The 18,624-nt window shown below is 66.8% G+C and overlaps 1 protein-coding gene across 2 annotated transcripts in view; it reads left to right on the top strand.

Moving 5' to 3' along the window:
• The window catches only part of CACNA1H (calcium voltage-gated channel subunit alpha1 H), a 56,081-nt gene extending 37,514 nt beyond the window's left edge, over positions 1–18,567 (top strand). Inside the window, exons 8-34 of one of the 2 annotated variants that reach the window (XM_059415754.1) lie at positions 201–987; positions 1,987–2,429; positions 3,809–3,960; positions 4,567–4,752; positions 5,004–5,121; positions 5,311–5,466; positions 5,705–5,795; positions 5,909–6,117; positions 7,223–7,633; positions 8,067–8,167; positions 8,297–8,420; positions 8,512–8,580; positions 8,685–8,869; positions 8,985–9,111; positions 9,247–9,372; positions 9,484–9,573; positions 9,797–9,989; positions 10,406–10,423; positions 11,687–11,838; positions 12,444–12,553; positions 12,711–12,844; positions 13,094–13,168; positions 14,199–14,273; positions 15,116–15,237; positions 15,352–15,745; positions 15,845–16,008; positions 16,600–18,567. In XM_059415754.1, the coding sequence (XP_059271737.1) occupies positions 201–987; positions 1,987–2,429; positions 3,809–3,960; positions 4,567–4,752; positions 5,004–5,121; positions 5,311–5,466; positions 5,705–5,795; positions 5,909–6,117; positions 7,223–7,633; positions 8,067–8,167; positions 8,297–8,420; positions 8,512–8,580; positions 8,685–8,869; positions 8,985–9,111; positions 9,247–9,372; positions 9,484–9,573; positions 9,797–9,989; positions 10,406–10,423; positions 11,687–11,838; positions 12,444–12,553; positions 12,711–12,844; positions 13,094–13,168; positions 14,199–14,273; positions 15,116–15,237; positions 15,352–15,745; positions 15,845–16,008; positions 16,600–17,607 (5,820 nt within the window). In that variant the 3' untranslated portion in view covers positions 17,608–18,567. The remainder of the gene's footprint in view (positions 1–200; positions 988–1,986; positions 2,430–3,808; positions 3,961–4,566; positions 4,753–5,003; positions 5,122–5,310; positions 5,467–5,704; positions 5,796–5,908; positions 6,118–7,222; positions 7,634–8,066; positions 8,168–8,296; positions 8,421–8,511; positions 8,581–8,684; positions 8,870–8,984; positions 9,112–9,246; positions 9,373–9,483; positions 9,574–9,796; positions 9,990–10,405; positions 10,424–11,686; positions 11,839–12,443; positions 12,554–12,710; positions 12,845–13,093; positions 13,169–14,198; positions 14,274–15,115; positions 15,238–15,351; positions 15,746–15,844; positions 16,009–16,599) is intronic. The other variant, XM_059415755.1, reaches the window with a different exon arrangement.
• Positions 18,568–18,624: the final 57 nt, after the last annotated feature.

The raw sequence follows: 18,624 nt of genomic DNA, 5'->3' as shown, positions 1-18,624 counted from the left end.
CCACCCAGCCACGCTCCCAGCTGTGTCCCCAGCCCTGAGAACAAGCAGCGCCCAGTAGGGCTCTGTTCCCTCAGGGACTCGGTCACTGCCCTGCTGGCCGTCACCCGCCCCGCCCTCTTCCGCAGCTCCCTGGTCAGAGGTTGGCGGGGCGACGGGTCACGGCCGGCCTCTGGGGGCTCACCACTGCCCGCCTGCCGCAGGTGGGCTCCTTCTTCATGATCAATCTGTGCCTGGTGGTGATCGCCACGCAGTTCTCGGAGACCAAGCAGCGGGAGAACCAGCTCATGCGGGAGCAGCGAGCGCGCTACCTTTCCAACGATAGCACGCTGGCCAGCTTTTCCGAGCCGGGCAGCTGCTACGAGGAGCTGCTCAAGTATGTGGGCCACATCTGCCGCAAGGTCAAGCGGCGCGGCCTGCGTCTGTATGCACGCTGGCAGAGCCGCTGGCGCCAGAAGGTGGACCCCAGCAGCGGCCTGCATGGCCAGGGCCCCGGGCGGCGGCCAAGGCGGACGGGCAGGCCCACGGCCTCCGTTCACCACCTGGTGTACCACCACCACCACCACCACCACCACCACTACCACTTCAGCCACGGCAGCCCCCGCCGGCCTGAGCCCGGCCCCGGGGACACCCGGCTGGTGCGGGCTGGGGCCTTGCCCTCACCGCCCTCACCGGGCTGTGGGCCCCCCGATGCCGAGTCAGTGCACAGCGTGTACCACGCAGACTGCCATGTGGAGGGGCCGCAGGAGAGGGCCCGGGTGGCATCCACTGCGGCCGCCGCTGCCGCCAACCTCAAGCTGGCCACGGGGCTGAGAGCCATGAACTACCCCACAATCCTGCCCTCATCCGCTGGGGGCGGCAAAGGTGGCACCGGCCCCGGGCCCACGGGGAAGCGGGCTGGCGGGCCTCCAAGAGCCGGAGAGCACAGCCCCCTGAGCCTGAGGGGTGCTGACCCCTACGAGAAGATCCAGCATTTGGTTGGGGAACACGGTAAGGACCCAGCCCCCCACTTGCGGTGGAGGTTGGGACCCAGGCTGGGTGAGCCGTGAGGAGACAGGACTCTTGGGATGTCTTCCTTTCTCCTTTTGGGTTTCATGGGAAGGGGGTGGGGGCAGGCCTGGGCATCTCGGGCTTTGATGCCGCTGGTCTGGAAAAGGGCGCCAGGTCTCCTTCCACTTACAGCAAGCCCCAGTACAAGTGAGACACGAACCTCACAAGGATAGGAGAATTCCAAGACTGATAAACCCCATCAGACCCCCAGGCCTGTGCTCCGTTGCCCCACCAGGCCCCAGGAGTGGTTACATGCCCGTGTCTGTGGCTGGTCACTCTAGAGGAGTGGCTGCTCCCTTTTCTAGGCTAAGATGCTGGGGTGCGGGGTACAGAAGGTAACGTTGAGGTCCCAGAGCCTGCGAGTGTCTAGGAGGGGACCAGGTGTGCCCCAGTACACTCCTGGTCTCCCCCACGTGGGGCTCAGCTGCACCCTCCTCGGACAAGCAGTCGGAGGGACACTGGGTCCCACACAACCGAGAGGCGTTCCCAGGTGGGGTGTGCAGGGGTGCGGGCCATAGTGCATCAGGAGCAGGTGGGTGGGTGTGGCCAGCCCGCCACAGTGTGTGTGCTGCAGCCCAGCCCACCCTGTAGGGCTCCGGAGCTGTGGCACCTGGAGGCCGTGGCAGGCCGTTGGTGGGAGCCACGCCTCTGGCTCCAGAAACTTTGCATGAAGAAGCCGTATGGTGGGCCCTGGGTGGTGTGTGCATTCCTCGGATCGGAGCAGTGAGGGTTCAGACACGCTGGGACAGATAGGGCATTGACGTTCGTTACACCTGTCCAATGTGGGCACGAGAATGGCACTTGCGTGCCTTTTCCACAGACAACGCAGCTGCCGGCAGATAGAGCGTCTCTGCTACTGGTCGAGCTGCGCGCCCGGTGTACCCCACAGGAGCCCCATCAGGCTGTGGCCTGACCCTGCCCGTGCCCTTCTCCCCGCAGGACTGGGCCGGGCCCCCAGCCACCTCTCAGGCCTGAGCGTGCCCTGCCCCCTGCCCAGCCCCCAGGCAGGCACGCTGACCTGCGAGCTGAAGGACTGTCCATATTGCGCCAGCGCCCTGGACGACCCGGACCTCGAGTTCAGCGACTCTGAGAGTGGAGGCTCAGAAGGCAACGCAGTGTATGAGTTCACACAGGACGTGCGGCACGGGGACCGCCGCGACCCCATGCGGGCCCCCCCAGCGGCCGACGCCCCGGGCCAGGGCAGCACGCGGCCACGGGCGCAGCGGCGGGCGGCCCCGGGCGAGCAGGGTGGGCTCGGCCACGCGTGGGCCGCTTTCAGTGGCAAGCTGTGCCGCATCGTGGACAGCAAGTACTTCAACCGTGGCATCATGGTGGCCATCCTCACCAACACGCTGAGCATGGGCGTGGAGTACCATGAGCAGGTGAGGGAGGGGCTGGGATGGCCCTCGTGCCCCCCGGGGACCCCGTGCTCCTGTGGGACCCTGCAGAAGGGCTGCGGGGTGGCGGGGCAGGGCCTGTGTCGGGGCAGGTGTGCTTGGCCGCGGGAGGTTTCTGTCCATTGTTTGAGAGATGCTCGCATCTCCTTGGGCCAGGGCTCTGTCGATAGCGAGTGTGGACACGCGCCACACTTCCCGCGTAGAGCTTCCTCCTGACCCAGGGTCCGGGGTGCCAGCACTGACTAGAGGCAGCAGGGCCAAGGGCATCTGGTGCTTCTGAGGACGGGATGCTCCTGGCTTAGCTCTCGCAGAGGGGGCACCCCTTCTACAAGCTGGGACCACTGGGTGGGACCACTGCATGCTCACAAAAGGCCAGAGCATGGGTTGGCCCCCAGGAGGAGGCGCTGGGGTCATTTCTGGTGCCCTAGCAGCCGTAGAAGCTCTCGATCGTGCACACTGGGCCTCTTTGGCCCCTGCCCCAGACGGGGACCACAGCAGGGCGGGGCAGTAGCCAGATTTGGCAGGGAGAGGGGGTCGTTTCTGGCGACCAGGCTGGGTCATTTTTAGTGACCAAATGGGTGTTCCTTGAGTCCCACTCCTGGGGCTTTTCCAGTTGTTTAAGTGATGTTTTTCACTCTGAAACAACTCAGGGAACATCTGAGCAGCAGTAGTCTGTGGTGGCCCCGTGTTGAGAGGCTCTTTCTGGGGCAGGGGTACAGGGAGGTCGAGGCAGGGAGACCGGGAGGTTTCGGGGGAGTCCCTGGTAAGGAGAAACCTGTGCACGTATACGCCCGCATTCTCGTGTGCGTGTGCACATGACGAGTACACACATGTATGCAAGCGGCAGGCCCCATGTTGGGAAGTGCTTGGGCGAGCACATGAGTGGGAATGTTGGTGCTAGCGGTGGGCACGCACACACACGTGCAAGTGCGGACACACAGGTGAGCCAGCGTGTCCCCGGTAAGAAAGGCCCCTGTGGTCTCTGCCCCCAGAAGGGGTGTGTGAGGCCACCAGACACTGCGGCAGCAGATCTGAGGTGGCTCCCATGCCCTGTGCACCCTGGGGTCCCCTTTGCCCACCCTGGAACCTGGGAGCGAATGCTCAGGGCTCAGTTCCCATGGCCCGTTCTTGCTCCGGAGCTTGGACGTGCTGCCGGGCTGGGCCAGCAGGGCTCCCGGGAAGCCGGGGACAGTCGGGGTCAGAGCACGGGTCCAATTTCTCCCGGGGGGCAGCCAGGTCAGGTTGCCCCCCAGTGCTGCCTGCATGTAGCCTTGCCTGCTCCTGGATTCCTGGTGGCAGGGAGGCCTCGTCCCTGGTGGGTGGGAGCCGTGGAGGGGCCCTGACGGCCTCCCCGCCGCCCACAGCCCGATGAGCTGACCAGCGCCCTGGAGATCAGCAACATCGTCTTCACCAGCATGTTTGCCCTGGAGATGCTGCTGAAGCTACTGGCCTGTGGCCCGCTGGGCTACATCCACAACCCCTACAACATCTTTGACGGCATCATCGTGGTCATCAGGTGCTCCCCTGCCTCCCAGCTGGACTGCGGGGGCCCAGGAAGTTCTGGGGTCAGGCGAACGCCCCTACCCCCCGCCCCACAGAGCTGAGCCCCAGTCGGGCACCAGCTGTCACGGGCCACGTCCCTCCCTGCTGGCAGCTGCACATAGTCCGCTGCTTCTCGGGCAGGTGTTGCTAAGACACGGGGGAGCCATTCCCTGCAGGAACAGAGTAGGCGCTCAGCCGCCTGGCCGGAGGTCACTCAGGTCTCAGCCCCTGCAAGGAAGGCCACCTCGCCTGGGTGGCGTCAGCTGCAGCCAGATCAACACAAAGGAGGGGGAAAATCTGGGGTGACCCTCCCCCAGGAGGAAGCAGGGCTCTCTGAGTCCAGAGGTCCCCCCAGCAGGGAGGGAGGTAGCTGTCTGTGAAGGAGGAGGGTGGGGAAGGCCAGAGCCCGAGTTCCAGCAGCTCCCGGCGGCCGGCAGTTAGCCAGCGGGCTTTGGCCATCCTGCCATGGTCCCTTGGCCCCCTGGGTTCCCGGATACGGCCGTGCCTCTTCTCGGCCGTATGGTCAAGGCCGCGGGACAAGGAGGGGCCCCTGCTGACCCCCGGCCCGGCCGGCCCACAGCGTGTGGGAGATCGTGGGGCAGGCGGATGGCGGGCTGTCGGTGCTGCGGACCTTCCGGCTGCTGCGGGTGCTGAAGCTGGTGCGCTTCCTGCCGGCGCTGCGGCGGCAGCTGGTGGTGCTCATGAAGACCGTGGACAACGTGGCCACCTTCTGCATGCTGCTGACGCTCTTCATCTTCATCTTCAGGTGGGCGCAGCCCGGCCCTGCGCGGGGACGTCTGAGTCGCCAGCTGGCCAGCTGGCCTGGGAGATGGGCACCCCGGGTCCCTCCCACCCCGGGCTCCGTCTTCACGCCAACCACTGGGAAGGCCGGGCCCTGGGCGCCAGGAGGGCTTGGGGGCGGGCCAGCGGGGGTGGAGCAGCCGCTAGGTGTGGAGGTGACTGCTGCCTGCCTCCCCGCACCCCTCCTGAGTTCACACACCCCTGCCCTGCCCTCAGCATCCTGGGCATGCACCTCTTTGGCTGCAAGTTCAGCCTGACGACAGACACCGGAGACACGGTCCCGGACAGGAAGAACTTTGACTCCCTGCTGTGGGCCATCGTCACTGTGTTCCAGGTAAACCGTGTGCAGGCGTCCCCCGACGGGACAGTGATCCCCAGGAGAGCCACTATCCTGCTCCAGCCAGCCCCCAAGGGTGTGCCTGGGCCTGTCTGAGGCCGGCGCTGCAGAGATACCGTGCTGAGCCCCTGCCACCCACCAACTGGGACTTGGCTGCACTCCCTGCCTCACGGCCCCTCCCCCCAGATCCTCACCCAGGAGGACTGGAACGTGGTCCTCTACAACGGCATGGCCTCCACCTCCTCCTGGGCTGCCCTCTACTTCGTGGCGCTGATGACTTTCGGCAACTACGTGCTCTTCAACCTGCTGGTGGCTATCCTGGTGGAGGGCTTCCAGGCAGAGGTGAGGGGTGGAGGGTGGAGGAGTGGGAGTCCCGCCCGGACCACTGTAGAGAGGGGGCTTTGCTCCATCCTGCAACCACCCCCCCAACCCCGGTGGTAACTCAGAGGCCCAGCGCTCCCGGCCACGCCTGCCTGCAGACTGGCCCGGCTGTCCCTGGGGGAGTCCGCCTGTGCATGCTGGGCACAGATGGCTCCCACCTAAGGGGACTCCGCTCTGCCTCCCGCTCTGCGGGGCGCAGGGGGATGCCAACAGGTCCGACACAGACGATGACAAGACGTCCACCCACCTGGAGGAGGATTTTGATAAGTTCTCAGACCTCCGGGCCACTGGTGAGCGCGTGGGCAGTGGGACTGGGACAGCTGGGACTCCCACAGGCAGGCTCTGGGCCAGCGCATTCCCTTCCTGGAAGCCACGCAGGGCGAGCATCCCCTTCTCCCTCCAGAGATGAAGATGTACTCACTGGCTGTGACCCCCAACGGGCACCCAGAGGGCCGAGGCAGCCTGCCCCCTCCTCTCATCATGTGCACGGCGGCTACACCCATGCCCACCCCCAAGAGCTCCCCGCACCTGGACCCGGCCCCCGGCCTCCTGGACTCGCGGCGAGGCAGCAGCAGCTCTGTGGACCCCCAGCTGGGCGACCAGAAGTCGCTGGTAGGGACCCTTCCCTGCCCCGGCCTCAGGGCACCCCCTTCACCTGGGTCTTCATGGCCTCTCCCCAGGAGGAGTGTGGGCCCCCACACACTCCCTAGTCACACTGCACAAATCTCTGTCCCCAAGCGGAGACAACCGCTCTGTCTCTATAAACGGGGCCGGGAGCTCCTGCTCTCGCAGAAGGAGCCCGCGTAGAGCAGGCGCAGGAACGCGTAGAGCAGACGCGGGACCACGTGGCCCCGTCCTCTCCAGCGGAACGCCAGGCCATGAATTTGTCTCCTGACCGGAGTGAAGGCTAAAGGCTGGCAGGCACAGAGCGCACGTCCAAGGGGAAAGGAAGATGCCGTGACAGAAGCGGGGCAGGTGTCCCTCAGAGCCCAAGCCACGGGGCTTCCTGCAGACCCAAGGGATGCTTGAGAAGCTGCTTCTGAAGGCGGGGAGGGTGGGCGGAGGAGGGGGAGGGGTGCCCTGTGGAGACAGGATCTCCTGTGCCTGCTGCGGAGGCCCTGGGCAGCCAGCGGGCAGCCAGCAAGCAGACGCATCCAGCCGGGAGGTGGGGACAGGCACCTGTGGGGATGCCCAGCCCAAGCTGTTCCCTGGAAGGGGACGCGAGTGACAGGAGGGAGGATGAAGCAGCGGAGCCAGATCCCTGACCCTGACGCAGCCTCTTGGTTTGTCTTTACACACCCCAGACACTGCCCGCTCAGCGCTGATGTGGGCCCCCGCCCTGGCCACTGGCGCCTTGTGTGAGGATGCCCGGCCCGAGACTGGGCGCAGGCTCGTGGATAAGCACCTGTGCCTGCCCCCAGCCCACAGCGGCCGCAGGTGGCCGGCTGCAGCCCATCTTGGCCCCAGACATTGGCTGCCTGTGTCTCTAACTCACAGGGGATGGGCTTGGTGCCACAGGGACATGCTGAAATGCCAGGTCACTGGGTGCTCCCCTGACACAGTCATCTGTGTAGTCAAGGGGGCGATCCATTGCAGGTGCCATCACGGTGTTCACAGGAATGCTGCTGGTCAGGAATGGCCGCTGTGGCCAGGGCCCCGGGGATATGTGGGGGGACTCGGGGCCCTGGCCCTGCTCACTCCTTATCCCCCAACGCAGTCCAGCCTCCGAAGCTCGCCCTGCGCCCACTGGGGCCCCAACAGTGCCTGGAGCAGCCGGCGCTCTAGCTGGAACAGCCTGGGCCGCGCACCCAGCCTCAAGCGGCGGAGCCAGTGTGGGGAACGTGAGTCCCTGCTGTCTGGGGAGGGCAAGGGCAGCACAGACGAGGAGGCGGAGGATGGCAGGCCCGGGGCAGGGGCCTCCCCAGAGACACGCCCCGTCCCGCTGCGGCGTGCTGAGTCCCTGGACCACCACAGCAGCCTGGATGTGCGGCCCCCGCGGCCGGCTGCGCTGCTGCCCCCAAAGTCCCAGGACTGCAATGGGCAGGTGCTGGCCCTGCCCGGCGAGTTCTTCCTGCGCATCGACAGCCACAAGGAGGATCCCACTGAGTTCGAGGACGACGTGGAGGATGTGAGTGAAGGCCCGTCTTCACACCTCCCTCCCATTGTGGACCCGTTCCCCACAGCAGAACGGAGAGACAGGGACTGGGGGCATGCGATGCGTGGGGTCTCGGCTGCCCCAGGTCAGGGGTGGGCGGAGCAGGACTGGCTGAGCCTTGCTCAACGGGTTACGTGGCCACAGCTCTTCCATGGGGACCTCTAGAGCAGGTTTGCCCCAGGGCCTGGCCTCCGGCCAAGGGGAGTAGCCAGATGGGCAGGAGGGCAGGGCTCCCTCAGGGAGGCACTCCCCTTGCCCAGGGAAGCTCCGCAAGATGGAGGTCAGCTTGGGATGGGGTCTCCATGGACTCCCCATGTGGGTCTCAGTGTCCCAGGTGGGCCAGTTGGGAGCCCAGGGGCTGGCTGGCAGGGAGGGGCCCTGAGGACCTGTACCCCTCCACCCCCAGAGTTGCTGCCTGCGCCTGCACAAGGTGCTGGAACCCTACAAGCCCGCCTGGTGTCGCAGCCGGGAGCCCTGGGCCCTGTACCTCTTCTCTCCACAGAACAGGTGAGGGGCGGGGCGCGCCGGCTGCGGGGCGGGCCTGCGTGGAACCGACTCCGCCCCCTGCGGTCCCCACCACGTGGGCCTTGCTTCGGGCCCTCCCCCGCGGCTCACTGGCCCCGCCCCTCCGTCCAGGTTCCGGGTCACCTGCCAGAAGATCATCGCCCACAAGATGTTCGATCATGTGGTCCTGGTCTTCATCTTCCTCAACTGCATAACCATCGCCCTAGAGAGGCCCGACATCGACCCAGGCAGCACCGTGAGGCGCCCTCCTGGGCCCAGGGAGTTGGGGGAGTTGGGGGGGGTCCAAGGGGGCGCGACCAGCCCGTCCCACCGCCCTGTGCTTGCAGGAGCGCGTCTTCCTCAGCGTTTCCAACTACGTCTTCACGGCGATCTTCGTGGCTGAGATGATGGTGAAGGTACCAGGCCTGGGGGGATCCCCGCCTGCCCACCCAGCAGCCCCCAGCCTCTGTGCTCCTCGAACGCCCCACCCACCTGCGTTCCTCCCCCCTGTGCCTCCCAGGTGGTGGCCCTGGGCCTGGTCTCCGGCAGTCACGCCTACCTGCAGAGCAGCTGGAACGTGCTGGATGGGCTGCTGGTCCTGGTGTCCCTGGTGGACATCATCGTAGCCATGGCCTCGGCCGGGGGCGCCAAGATCCTGGGCATCCTGCGCGTGCTGCGGCTCCTGCGGACGCTGCGGCCCCTGAGGTGGGCGAGGCGGGGGGGGGGGGGGGAGGGGGCGCGGGGCCGCGGCCCGAGGCAGGCGGGGCCTGCACGGGCTTCGGGCTGGGATCAGGGACCCGCCTTTGCTGTGTTCGTCCAGGGTCATCAGCCGAGCTCCAGGCCTCAAGCTGGTGGTGGAGACCCTGATATCTTCACTCAGGCCCATCGGGAACATCGTCCTCATCTGCTGTGCTTTCTTCATCATCTTTGGCATCCTGGGGGTGCAGGTGCGCGCCCCTCTTGCCCCGGGCATCTGGCTGTGGTCCACAGCGGCCGGCAGCCCGGAGGGGGTCATGTGGGGGTGGTCTGGGGGGCCGGGGGCACGGGACCAGGCCGCGAGGTGATCTCTGCCCCATGGTCAGCTCTTCAAAGGCAAGTTTTACTACTGCGAAGGCGCGGACACCAGGAACATCTCTACCAAGGCTGAGTGCTGGGCGGCTCACTACCGCTGGGTGCGGCGCAAGTACAACTTCGACAACCTGGGCCAGGTGCGCAGGGCCGCGGGTGGGGGCGCGGACCAGCACCATGGTCAGCCTGGGTGGTGTGGTCCCCTGGGTAGATGCAGAGCTGTGGTGACCAGCCTTGTTCTGCCCTCACAGGCACTGATGTCCCTGTTTGTGCTGTCGTCCAAGGATGGCTGGGTGAACATCATGTATGACGGGCTGGATGCTGTGGGCATAGACCAACAGGTACGGAGCAGGGGTCAGCGCGCACCTCCCGTGGGGACCCCCTGTCCCCCAGCTTCCAGGCATCTCGAGGAACCTTTTCCCAGGAGGCTGGTTTACGGCCTCAGAGTTTCTAGCCATCTCAGGGCTCTGTCTTTGACCCCGGAGGGCATGCGCCGTCCTTGGGAAGGGGTGCCCCGGAGCAGGGGTGGGGGGCAGGCACCCACGTGTCACTTGTGTGCCGCAGCCCGTGCCCAACCACAACCCCTGGATGCTGCTGTACTTCATCTCCTTCCTGCTCATCGTCAGCTTTTTCGTGCTCAACATGTTCGTGGGCGTCGTGGTGGAGAACTTCCACAAGTGTCGGCAGCACCAGGAGGCCGAGGAGGCGCGGCGGCGTGAGGAGAAGCGGCAGCGGCGGCTGCAGCGCAAGCGCAGGAGTAAGGCGCTGCTGGCGGTGGTCGGTCCCTGCGCCCCGTGCCCCATGCCCTGCGATCTGGGCGCCGGCTGAGAGGCGGGCTCCCGGCCCCAGCACCCCAGCATCCCCTGGATGCCCGGGCCGGGGCAGGGAGAGCCGTGTGGCAGGAGGAGGGGGCCTCCTCCCGAGTAGCACAGGACATGAACGAGACCCGTGGTCTTCACGGCCGTGGCTGTAGGGGCTGGTTTGCGCCCGTGAGAGTTCGCGGGCCACGGGTCGAGCAAGCGAAGCTGCCAGAGTTAGTCAGGGTCTTAGGGAAGTCCCAGTCAGCTTGGGGGCAGCAGGGGGCCTGCTGAGTGTCCTCGCCCGGCCTGCCCCATGTGGAGTTCTCACCCAACCCCACCGAGGCCAGCTCAGACCATCTCCTTGTCTTTCCAGGCACTTTCCCCAGCCCAGGTATCTGCCCCCACCCCTGCCCTGCATGTGTCAGCCCCCGCTTCTGCGCATGGGGCTGTGGGCGGACCCGGCCTCCGTTTCTCCGTGGCAGTTGTGGGGAGGGGTGGATGTTGCAGGCTCTGGTGCCAGGCCTGCTGGGGTTGCTTGCCGGACAGGTACGGGGTGGCGGGGGTTGGGCACCAGCCTCAGTGGGAGGGAAGAGGATTTGCTGGCTCACCTGCCCGGTGTTGTGCTGCTGCCTCTGAGCTTGGGTCCCACCCTTTGCCTGGCTGCATGCCTGCCTGCAGCTCTGCGCTCTGGGACCCCTGCCCGCCTGTGGCTGCTCCGCCTGCCTGGCTGCCGGCCTGACGAGCTGAACCATCTCTAGTGGTCGCACGCCAGCCCAAGGGGCATGCGGGTCCCAGGGAGGGGTCAGTGCCCATCAGCCCTGCCCTCCCAGGCCCTGAGCCATCCGGCCGGGACAGCTGTAGCACTTGTCACCCTGGGCGCTGCCTGCGCGGGGCTCTGTGGCCCAGGATTGCTCCCGTGTGCAGTGGTGGCAGCTGTGCCCTCATCCAGTGCTAAGTGGATTTTGACAAGCTCCAAAGGGTTTAGTGCAGGCAGAACCGTTGGCCAGCACAGGACCTCCCCAGGTCGTGGCATCAGCGCCAGATGGACCAGAGGTTCGGCAGAGCCCAGGCAGCAGGGAGTGGCCACTGAGCTCTTAGAGTACAAGGAGGGGAGACATTGTGGGCCTGGTGACCAGAGGCAGCTCGGTCCAGGCTGAGGTGGAACAGGGGGCAGCGTCCCCCGTGCCTAGCAACCGCTGGGGCTGGGGATCGGGCTGGTCCTGCACCTAGGAAGGCCCTTGTCTGCTCAGTGTCCATCATCAAGGTGTCTTCACCCCGACGTGGCGGGACCCCCTGGCTGGGATGGGGACCGACCAGGGCCCAGGTGGGATCTCCGCTGCCTGGCCCACTCCTAGCACCTGTCCCAGGGCCCGGGCTCCCAGGAGATCACACAGTGACCTGCCCCAGCCCCTAGCCTGTGGTTCCAGCTAGGAGTGGGAGCTGGGCTCACAGGGAGCCGTTTTCTACCTATAAGGGCCCCCCTTCCTGGAGAACTCCTTTCCTCCCGGCTCTAGTAAATGCCTCGTGTCTGAGCCCGGGCCCTCCCCTGGCAGTCCCCATGCTGCACCCCTCCCAGCAGACAAGCAGGGACATCCCAGTGCCACCGGGGCACAGGCAGCCCCCACCCCAACTCACAGACACGCTCTCCCCGCAGAGGCCCAGCGCCGCCCCTACTACGCGGATTACTCGCCGACCCGCCGCTCCATCCACGCGCTGTGCACTAGCCACTACCTTGATCTCTTCATCACGTTCATTATTGGGGTCAACGTCATCACCATGTCCATGGAGCACTACAACCAGCCCAAGGTGGGGCCCGGTGCCTGGAGATGCCCGCTCAGCCTGCCTCCAAGGCCGCTGTGGGGACACAGGCCCCCCGGGGTGCGGGTGGGGCCCGGTGCTCAGGGGGGTGGCCTGGATCAGTACCGGGGGTCCCAGGTCTGCGGCCTTGTCCAAGCCCTGCCTGGGCTTCCCAGGGTATGTGGAGGTGTGGTGTGGGTGACGCTCTCAGGGCCACCAGCCCCGAAGGGCCCTCCCCACGGTCTGGAAACACTGGCTGGGGGCACATCTGTGAGCCCAGCTGCCCAGGAGTGAACTGGCCAAGTGGAAGGCGCTGGGCTTTTTATTGTGCTGACGTTGTATCTGTGTCCCTGCCTTGCTCTAAAGAAGGGACTGCTCTCCCCGCCCCACCTCTGCGGAGGAAGGGAGTGGTCTCAGCTGGGTCTGCCGAGTGGGTAGGGGCCGAGTGCAGGGGGGGCCGGGGTTCTGGGCGGGCTCAGAACACCACAAGGGAATCTCTGGGCCGTGCCTCGGGGGCCTCACCCAGCCCTGCGTGCAGAGGAGAGGGTGGCAGGCTGAGCCGGACAGGGGTGCTGCGAGCCAGGGGCCTCCGCAGCCTGACGCTCTGCTCGCAGTCGCTGGACGAGGCCCTCAAGTATTGCAACTACGTGTTCACCGTCGTCTTCGTCTTCGAAGCCGCGCTGAAGCTGGTGGCTTTCGGGTTCCGGAGGTTCTTCAAGGACAGGTGTGTGGGGCCATGCCGGGGCCAGGAAGGTCCTTCGGCCAAGGTCAGGCGAGAGCCGCGCCCCTCCTCTCCCCTCAAGCCCACCTGAGCAGCATGGGGACCAGGCGGGGGGGTGCAGGAGGGAGGCGGTGCTCAGCCTGCCCGGCCCCCGGCCCAGGTGGAACCAGCTGGACCTGGCCATCGTGCTGCTGTCCATCATGGGGATCACGCTGGAGGAGATCGAGATGAGCGCCGCCCTGCCCATCAACCCCACCATCATTCGCATCATGCGTGTGCTCCGCATCGCCCGCGGTAGGCAGCCTGCCGGCCCTTCCCAGTACCCCGAGGCCGGCAGGCAGGGTAGGTGGCCCTGCTGCCAAGCTCCCCGGCCCCAGCCCAGTGTCCTTCCTCTGCTCACCCTGCAGCCTCTGCCTGGGGACTGTGTGGCGTCGGGGAGTTTAAGGGACAGGGGTGGGGGGCCCCCGGTCTCGCCCCCAGCAAGGGAGGGTCCGCCCGGCCCAGGCCACACGGCCCTGCCTGATGCTTGGCTCCCGGCCGTAGTGCTGAAGCTGCTGAAGATGGCCACCGGCATGCGGGCACTCCTGGACACGGTGGTTCAAGCCCTGCCCCAGGTAGGTCCACGGCGCGGGCTGGGTCACCATCTCTGCCGGAGGGCGCGCGTTAGACACCCCCAGGAGCACAAGCCGCGGGCGGGCCATGCTCGGTGGTGCTCACATCCTCAGGCGTAGCTCAGATGTGCTGGCACGGGAGCCGGCGCTCTCTGAGCCTCAGCTTGTCGGGAAGGAGTGGAAACTAGTGCCCCCAGCCCAGCTCTGGATGCGGCGGGCAGGGAACATGGTCCCAATGCGCTCGTCAGACTTCAGGGGACCACGTGTCGGCCGCTGGTCCCACTCCTCTCCGGCCCCGACCCTGGGTCCTCCCTCGGTGCGCTTACGGCGCCAGCCCCGATGCTCTGTGGCCTCTTCAGCTGAAGGAGACTCGGGTCGTCTTTATACTGTGCCCAGTCCCTCTGCCGGCCTTTCAGCCATCCTGTGTCCTCCTGTCCGTCCATGCAACCATGGCGGCTGTCCCCGTGTCCGGCCACTCACTCACCCCCATGGCACCTCACCGCCTCCCCCATTCAGTGGGTCCCAGCCACGCCCTCAGCAGTCCCTCAGCCTGTGTCTGTGGGAGCGACAAGAGGGGAGGAGGGGGACAGGGTCACCGGATGCCCTGCCGAGCCAGGGGGGGATAGGCCAGACCTGCAAGCAGGCCGGGGACAGGGTTCGGGGCCCCCTCCATCTGCACGGCTGACCCTGCGGGGCCCCCAAGCCTGGAGGCAGGCCCTGTGCAGGGCCGGTGGGGTCCGAACAGCAGAGGAGCTGTGGGCAGTGGGGTCCGGGGTCCAGAGTGCAGGGTAGGTGTGAGGAGAGCAGGCACCGAGGTGGGGTTGCCGCGGGGGAGGCTTTGGGCATCAGGCCGGACGAGAGGAGGATTGCAGAGCTCGGGTGCTGGGACACATGGGTCCAGAGGAAAGCCAGGAGGCCGTGTTGGGGAGCCTGGCTGGGACGCGGGGGAGGCCAGCGAGGCGGGGCACCAGGTGCCCGGCTTGGGGAGGGTCTGGGGCGGCCCCTGACCTCATTCTGCTTCTTTCCCATGTAGGTAGGGAACCTCGGCCTACTTTTCATGCTCCTGTTTTTTATCTATGCTGCCCTGGGGGTGGAGCTGTTCGGGAGACTTGGTGAGTGTGCACAGCCGCACCCGCGAGCCCGGGACCCTGGGTGCCGGCCGGGCAGACCCACAAGGGAGCATCTCCATGCGTGCACACGTGGACATGCGCACGCCCTGTGCAGCCACGAACGCATGCTCAAGTTCCCCTGAACTCCGTGTGCTCTGTGGGCTACAGACCCCGCCCCCCTGTCCTCCCTCCTCCCCCAGGCCCAAGGCTCCGGGCGGGGACTTGGCAGGGCTTCCTGTGACCACAGAGCCCTTGGGAGATCTCCTGGGCACTTGGTCTAGCTGAACAGCCCCCCACCCCCAGCGGGCCTGTCCACAAGGTGGCTGACATGTCCATCCCAGTTCAGGTCTGCCCAGGGCTCAGCAGCTGGTGCCCCAGATCCCAGCCCTGAAGACTCGGGGCCTGGCCCGTCATTCACAGTGCCTCCCTCTTCCCTGTCCTGCTGCTGAGGCCGGAGACCGTGCTGACCCCGCAAGCAGGCTGGGGAGCATGGGAGCCCTTTGCTGGGGCTGAGCCATGCCCAGCTGCCCCAGAGGGTTTGGCCTGTGGACCCACAGGGACCATGTCCGTTGGGAAAGCCCCAGGTCTGAAGCTCCAGGACCAGAGGCAGCCTCCACTGCTGCGAAGGGAGCAGTCCTGTTCCCCCCCACCTCCGCCCCTGCTGTGAAAGGACGCAGCCCCCAGAGAGCCCCGTGCCCACCCGCCTGGGCCCTGTACCCTCAGAGAAGGGAGCTTTCTCCCCAGGGGAGGGCAGGGCCCACCGTGGGTCAGTGGGGTCCCTGGGGGCCGGGTGTGCCCTGCCCTTGCCATGCCCGTGGGCTAACGGGGCGAGGATCTCCCCGCAGAGTGCAGTGAGGACAACCCGTGTGAGGGCTTGAGCCGGCACGCCACCTTCTCCAACTTCGGCATGGCTTTCCTCACGCTGTTCCGCGTGTCCACCGGGGACAACTGGAATGGCATCATGAAGGTACCAGCATGGGCCCGGCGGTGCCCACCTCCCCAGGGAAGGCGCCCCTTGGGGGCTGGGAGCTGGGAGGCGGGGCACCCCTCCCAGTCCCTGAGCCGCCGGCCTGCCCCTCAGGACACTCTGCGGGAGTGCGCCCGCGAGGACAAGCACTGCCTCAGCTACCTGCCCGCCATCTCCCCCATCTACTTCGTCACCTTCGTGCTGGTGGCCCAGTTCGTGCTGGTCAACGTGGTGGTGGCCGTGCTCATGAAGCACCTGGAGGAGAGCAACAAGGAGGCCCGCGAAGACGCGGAGCTGGACGCGGAGCCGGACCTGGAGGAGGCCCCAGGGCCCCCAGCCGGCCCCCCGCCTGTGGCCCCGCACAGCCCGGACGCCCCTGGCCTCCTGGTGGTGCGCAAGGTGTCCGTGTCCAGGGTGCTGTCTCTGCCCAACGACAGCTACATGTTCCGGCCTGTGGCGCCCGCCTCAGCCCCACATCCCCGCCCGCCGCGGGAAGCGGACGCCGCTGGTACGGCCCCTCCAGGTGACCCAGGGACACAGGTGGGACAGGTGGGATGGGCTTCGGTGGGGTGCTGGCCACTGCAGGGCGCTCGCTTTCCTGCCCCAGGCCCTGTGACCTCCGCGCACCCCCCGCCCGGGGAGCCCTGCAGCTCTCTCCAGGTCCCCTCGACAGCCACACTCTCCCCGGCCCGGGACAGCGACACGCTCCACGCCCTGTCCCAGCGGGGTGCAGCCCGCTCCCCCAGCCTCAGCCGGCTGCTCTACAGACAGGTAGGAGAAGCTGTCCCAGGTCCGTGGCCCAGACCTGGGGGTTGTGCTATGGCTCCCCCCCATCCAAAGGAGGAGGGACTGGGACCCCAGAGGAGAGAGCAGGAGTGCATCCCTGGAACCCGCGACAGAGTGCAGGGCCCTGGGGACCCCATCTCCTTGGGCAGCACCCCCAAGCCTCACCTGTACCCACAGACCACTCCAGCCCCACAGCCTCAGACCCTCTCCCTCCCCACAACCCCTGTTCTCAGGGTGGTGTTGGGCAGGGTGAGGCTCCACCCACAGGGGCTCAGCCCCACAGCCCCCCATCCTCACGGTCCCGCCAACATCACCAGCGCCTGTGGAGAGCATCTGCACACAGCCTGGTTCCGAGCCCTGTGTTTGGCACAGGCAGGGTTGGGCCCAGAGTGTCGTCCCTCCCCTTTCCCCCCATGCCGCAGTGCCTCTCAGCCACATATCAGGGCTGATCCCTGATCCCTCGTCCAGGGCACGTAAGCCCAGTCTGCGACTTCTCTGGGGAGCACAGTGACTGCGTTCCTGGCTGCCGGTCGGGTCCTGCCCAGCCTTCCGCATCCGATCCCTCCTTCCTTGCAGGAGGCCATGCACATGGACTCACAGGAAGGGCACGTTGACAGCCCCAGGGACAGTGGCCCGGGCTGGGGGGAGCCTGGCGGGAAGACCCCCGTGAGGCAGGCACCCCTGGGGCCCTCCCTACGGTCCCCACCCCGGTCCCCGCGGCCCAGCAGCATCCGCACGCGCAAACACACGTTTGGACAGCGCTGCGTCTCCAGTAGGCCGCTGGCCCCAGGAGGGGAGGAGGCCGAGACCCCAGATCCTGCTGACGAGGAGGTCAGCCACATCACCAGCTCGGCCCGGAGTCCCTCAGCCTCGCCCACTGCCCGCGGAGGGGGAGGCAGAGACCCGGACCTGTGTGGGCTCTACGGCATGGACGCCCAGGGCTTCCTGGAACAGCCGAGCCAGGCGGATGAGCAGAGGCGGGCCTCTGGGGAGCAGGGGGGCGGGGACGGGCCCCCAGAGGCTCGGGAGGTGAAGTCTCGGGCACCGGAGGCCGAGCCAGCCTTGGGGGCACGCAGAAAGAAGAAGATGAGCCCCCCCTGCATCTCCGTGGACCCCCCTGTGGAGGACGAGGGCACGGCACGGCCCCCCCCAGCCGAGGGCAGCAGCACCACTCTGCGGCGGCGAACCCCATCCTGTGAGGTCGTGCTGCACAGGGACTCCCTGGAGCCCATGGAGGGGGCGGGGGTGGACCCTGGTGCCAAGGGGGAGCGGCGGGCACAGGCCGCCTGCCGCGCGGAACACCTGACCGTCCCCAACTTCGCCTTCGAGCCGCTGGACGTGGGGGGTCCTGGCGGAGGCCCGTTTTTGGACGGTGGCCACAATGTGGCCCCAGAATCCAGGGCTTCCTTCTCAGGGGCTACGGTGCCTCCTGAACCCCACAAAACAGAGCCTCCTGTTTCCTCCAGCGACCCCCCAGAGAAGGAATGGGGGTTGCACCTCAAAGTCCTCCAGAGTCCCCCAAAGAAAGCCGGGTCTCCCCCAGCCACCCCCACCCCCGGGGACAGTGTAGACAGGCCCGTGTAGCTCAGGGCATGGTGCCACACAGGTCTGAGCAGCAGGGCCGGTGTGCACCCGGCGAGGTGGCAGCCCCGGGCAGGGCTGTGCGTGGTCCCCAGTGCAGGCCCCGCTGCAGCAGAGAGTCCCGCGAGGCCGTCCGCCCGGGGAGGGAGGCAGACGCCAGGTCTGGGTGGAGCAGAGCGCGGGGGACTGCCCCTCAGCCTGCCGACTCGAGCCGGTGGGTTTTTCCGAGTTTCACCACCGTGGTCTGAGGCCGTGCTGACGCCTGGTGAGGGGCCCTGACAGCTGCTGTGCCCTCGCCACAGAGATTGGGAAACGACCGGGAGGAGGCGGTCTGAGGCTGCCAGGCAGCGCCCCGTTCTCACACCCACTTACTTTTCTAGGGAACACGTGCTTGGGGCCACCTGTGCCGTCTGGGTGGCAGTTTGGTCCCCGGGGCCGCCACAGCCACGCTCACTGTCACTCAGTCTGAGTTCTCACCTGTCTGTCCCCACTCCTTGTCACCGTCTCTGACGCCCCACGGTTCTGCCCTCGGGTGTTCCAGAAATGCCCGCGTCGTGGGGCAGTGGGGTCCCTGCACGGCCCCCACCTGGGCCTGGGCTGAGGTGTCCGCCGACCCCCTGCGTCTCGTGGCTCTTTCTTTCATAAATTCAGGTTAAACGTTGCAATAATATGATACGGGACATTTGGCTTCTTAAGGGGATGGAAGCGGGGGTGGGAGGCAAAGCCAAATGGAATAAATATTAACTTATTTAAGAAACGCACTGGATCACCGCCGGTGGGACCCCCACCACTGCATGGGAGTGTGGCGAGCCGTCGCCTTGCCAAGAGCAGGGCTGGGGGATGCGGGGCTGCGGCCGGCTGTGCCACCAGCCATGGGGTCCCCGAGAGGCTCGGCCTGTCCCCTCTGGTGGCTGAGGGAGGAGTCAGGCTCCCAGTAGGAGCCAAGTTCACATGTTACCATTCACATGTTGGGGAAAATTCGGGGCAAGTTTTTGCCAAGCTCCAGGCATGGAGGGGTGG

This window comes from Mustela nigripes, chromosome 11, assembly GCF_022355385.1.
Source record: "Mustela nigripes isolate SB6536 chromosome 11, MUSNIG.SB6536, whole genome shotgun sequence".
NCBI classification, from domain to species: Eukaryota; Metazoa; Chordata; class Mammalia; order Carnivora; family Mustelidae; genus Mustela; species Mustela nigripes.
This window is presented reverse-complemented; position numbering and strand designations above follow the sequence as displayed.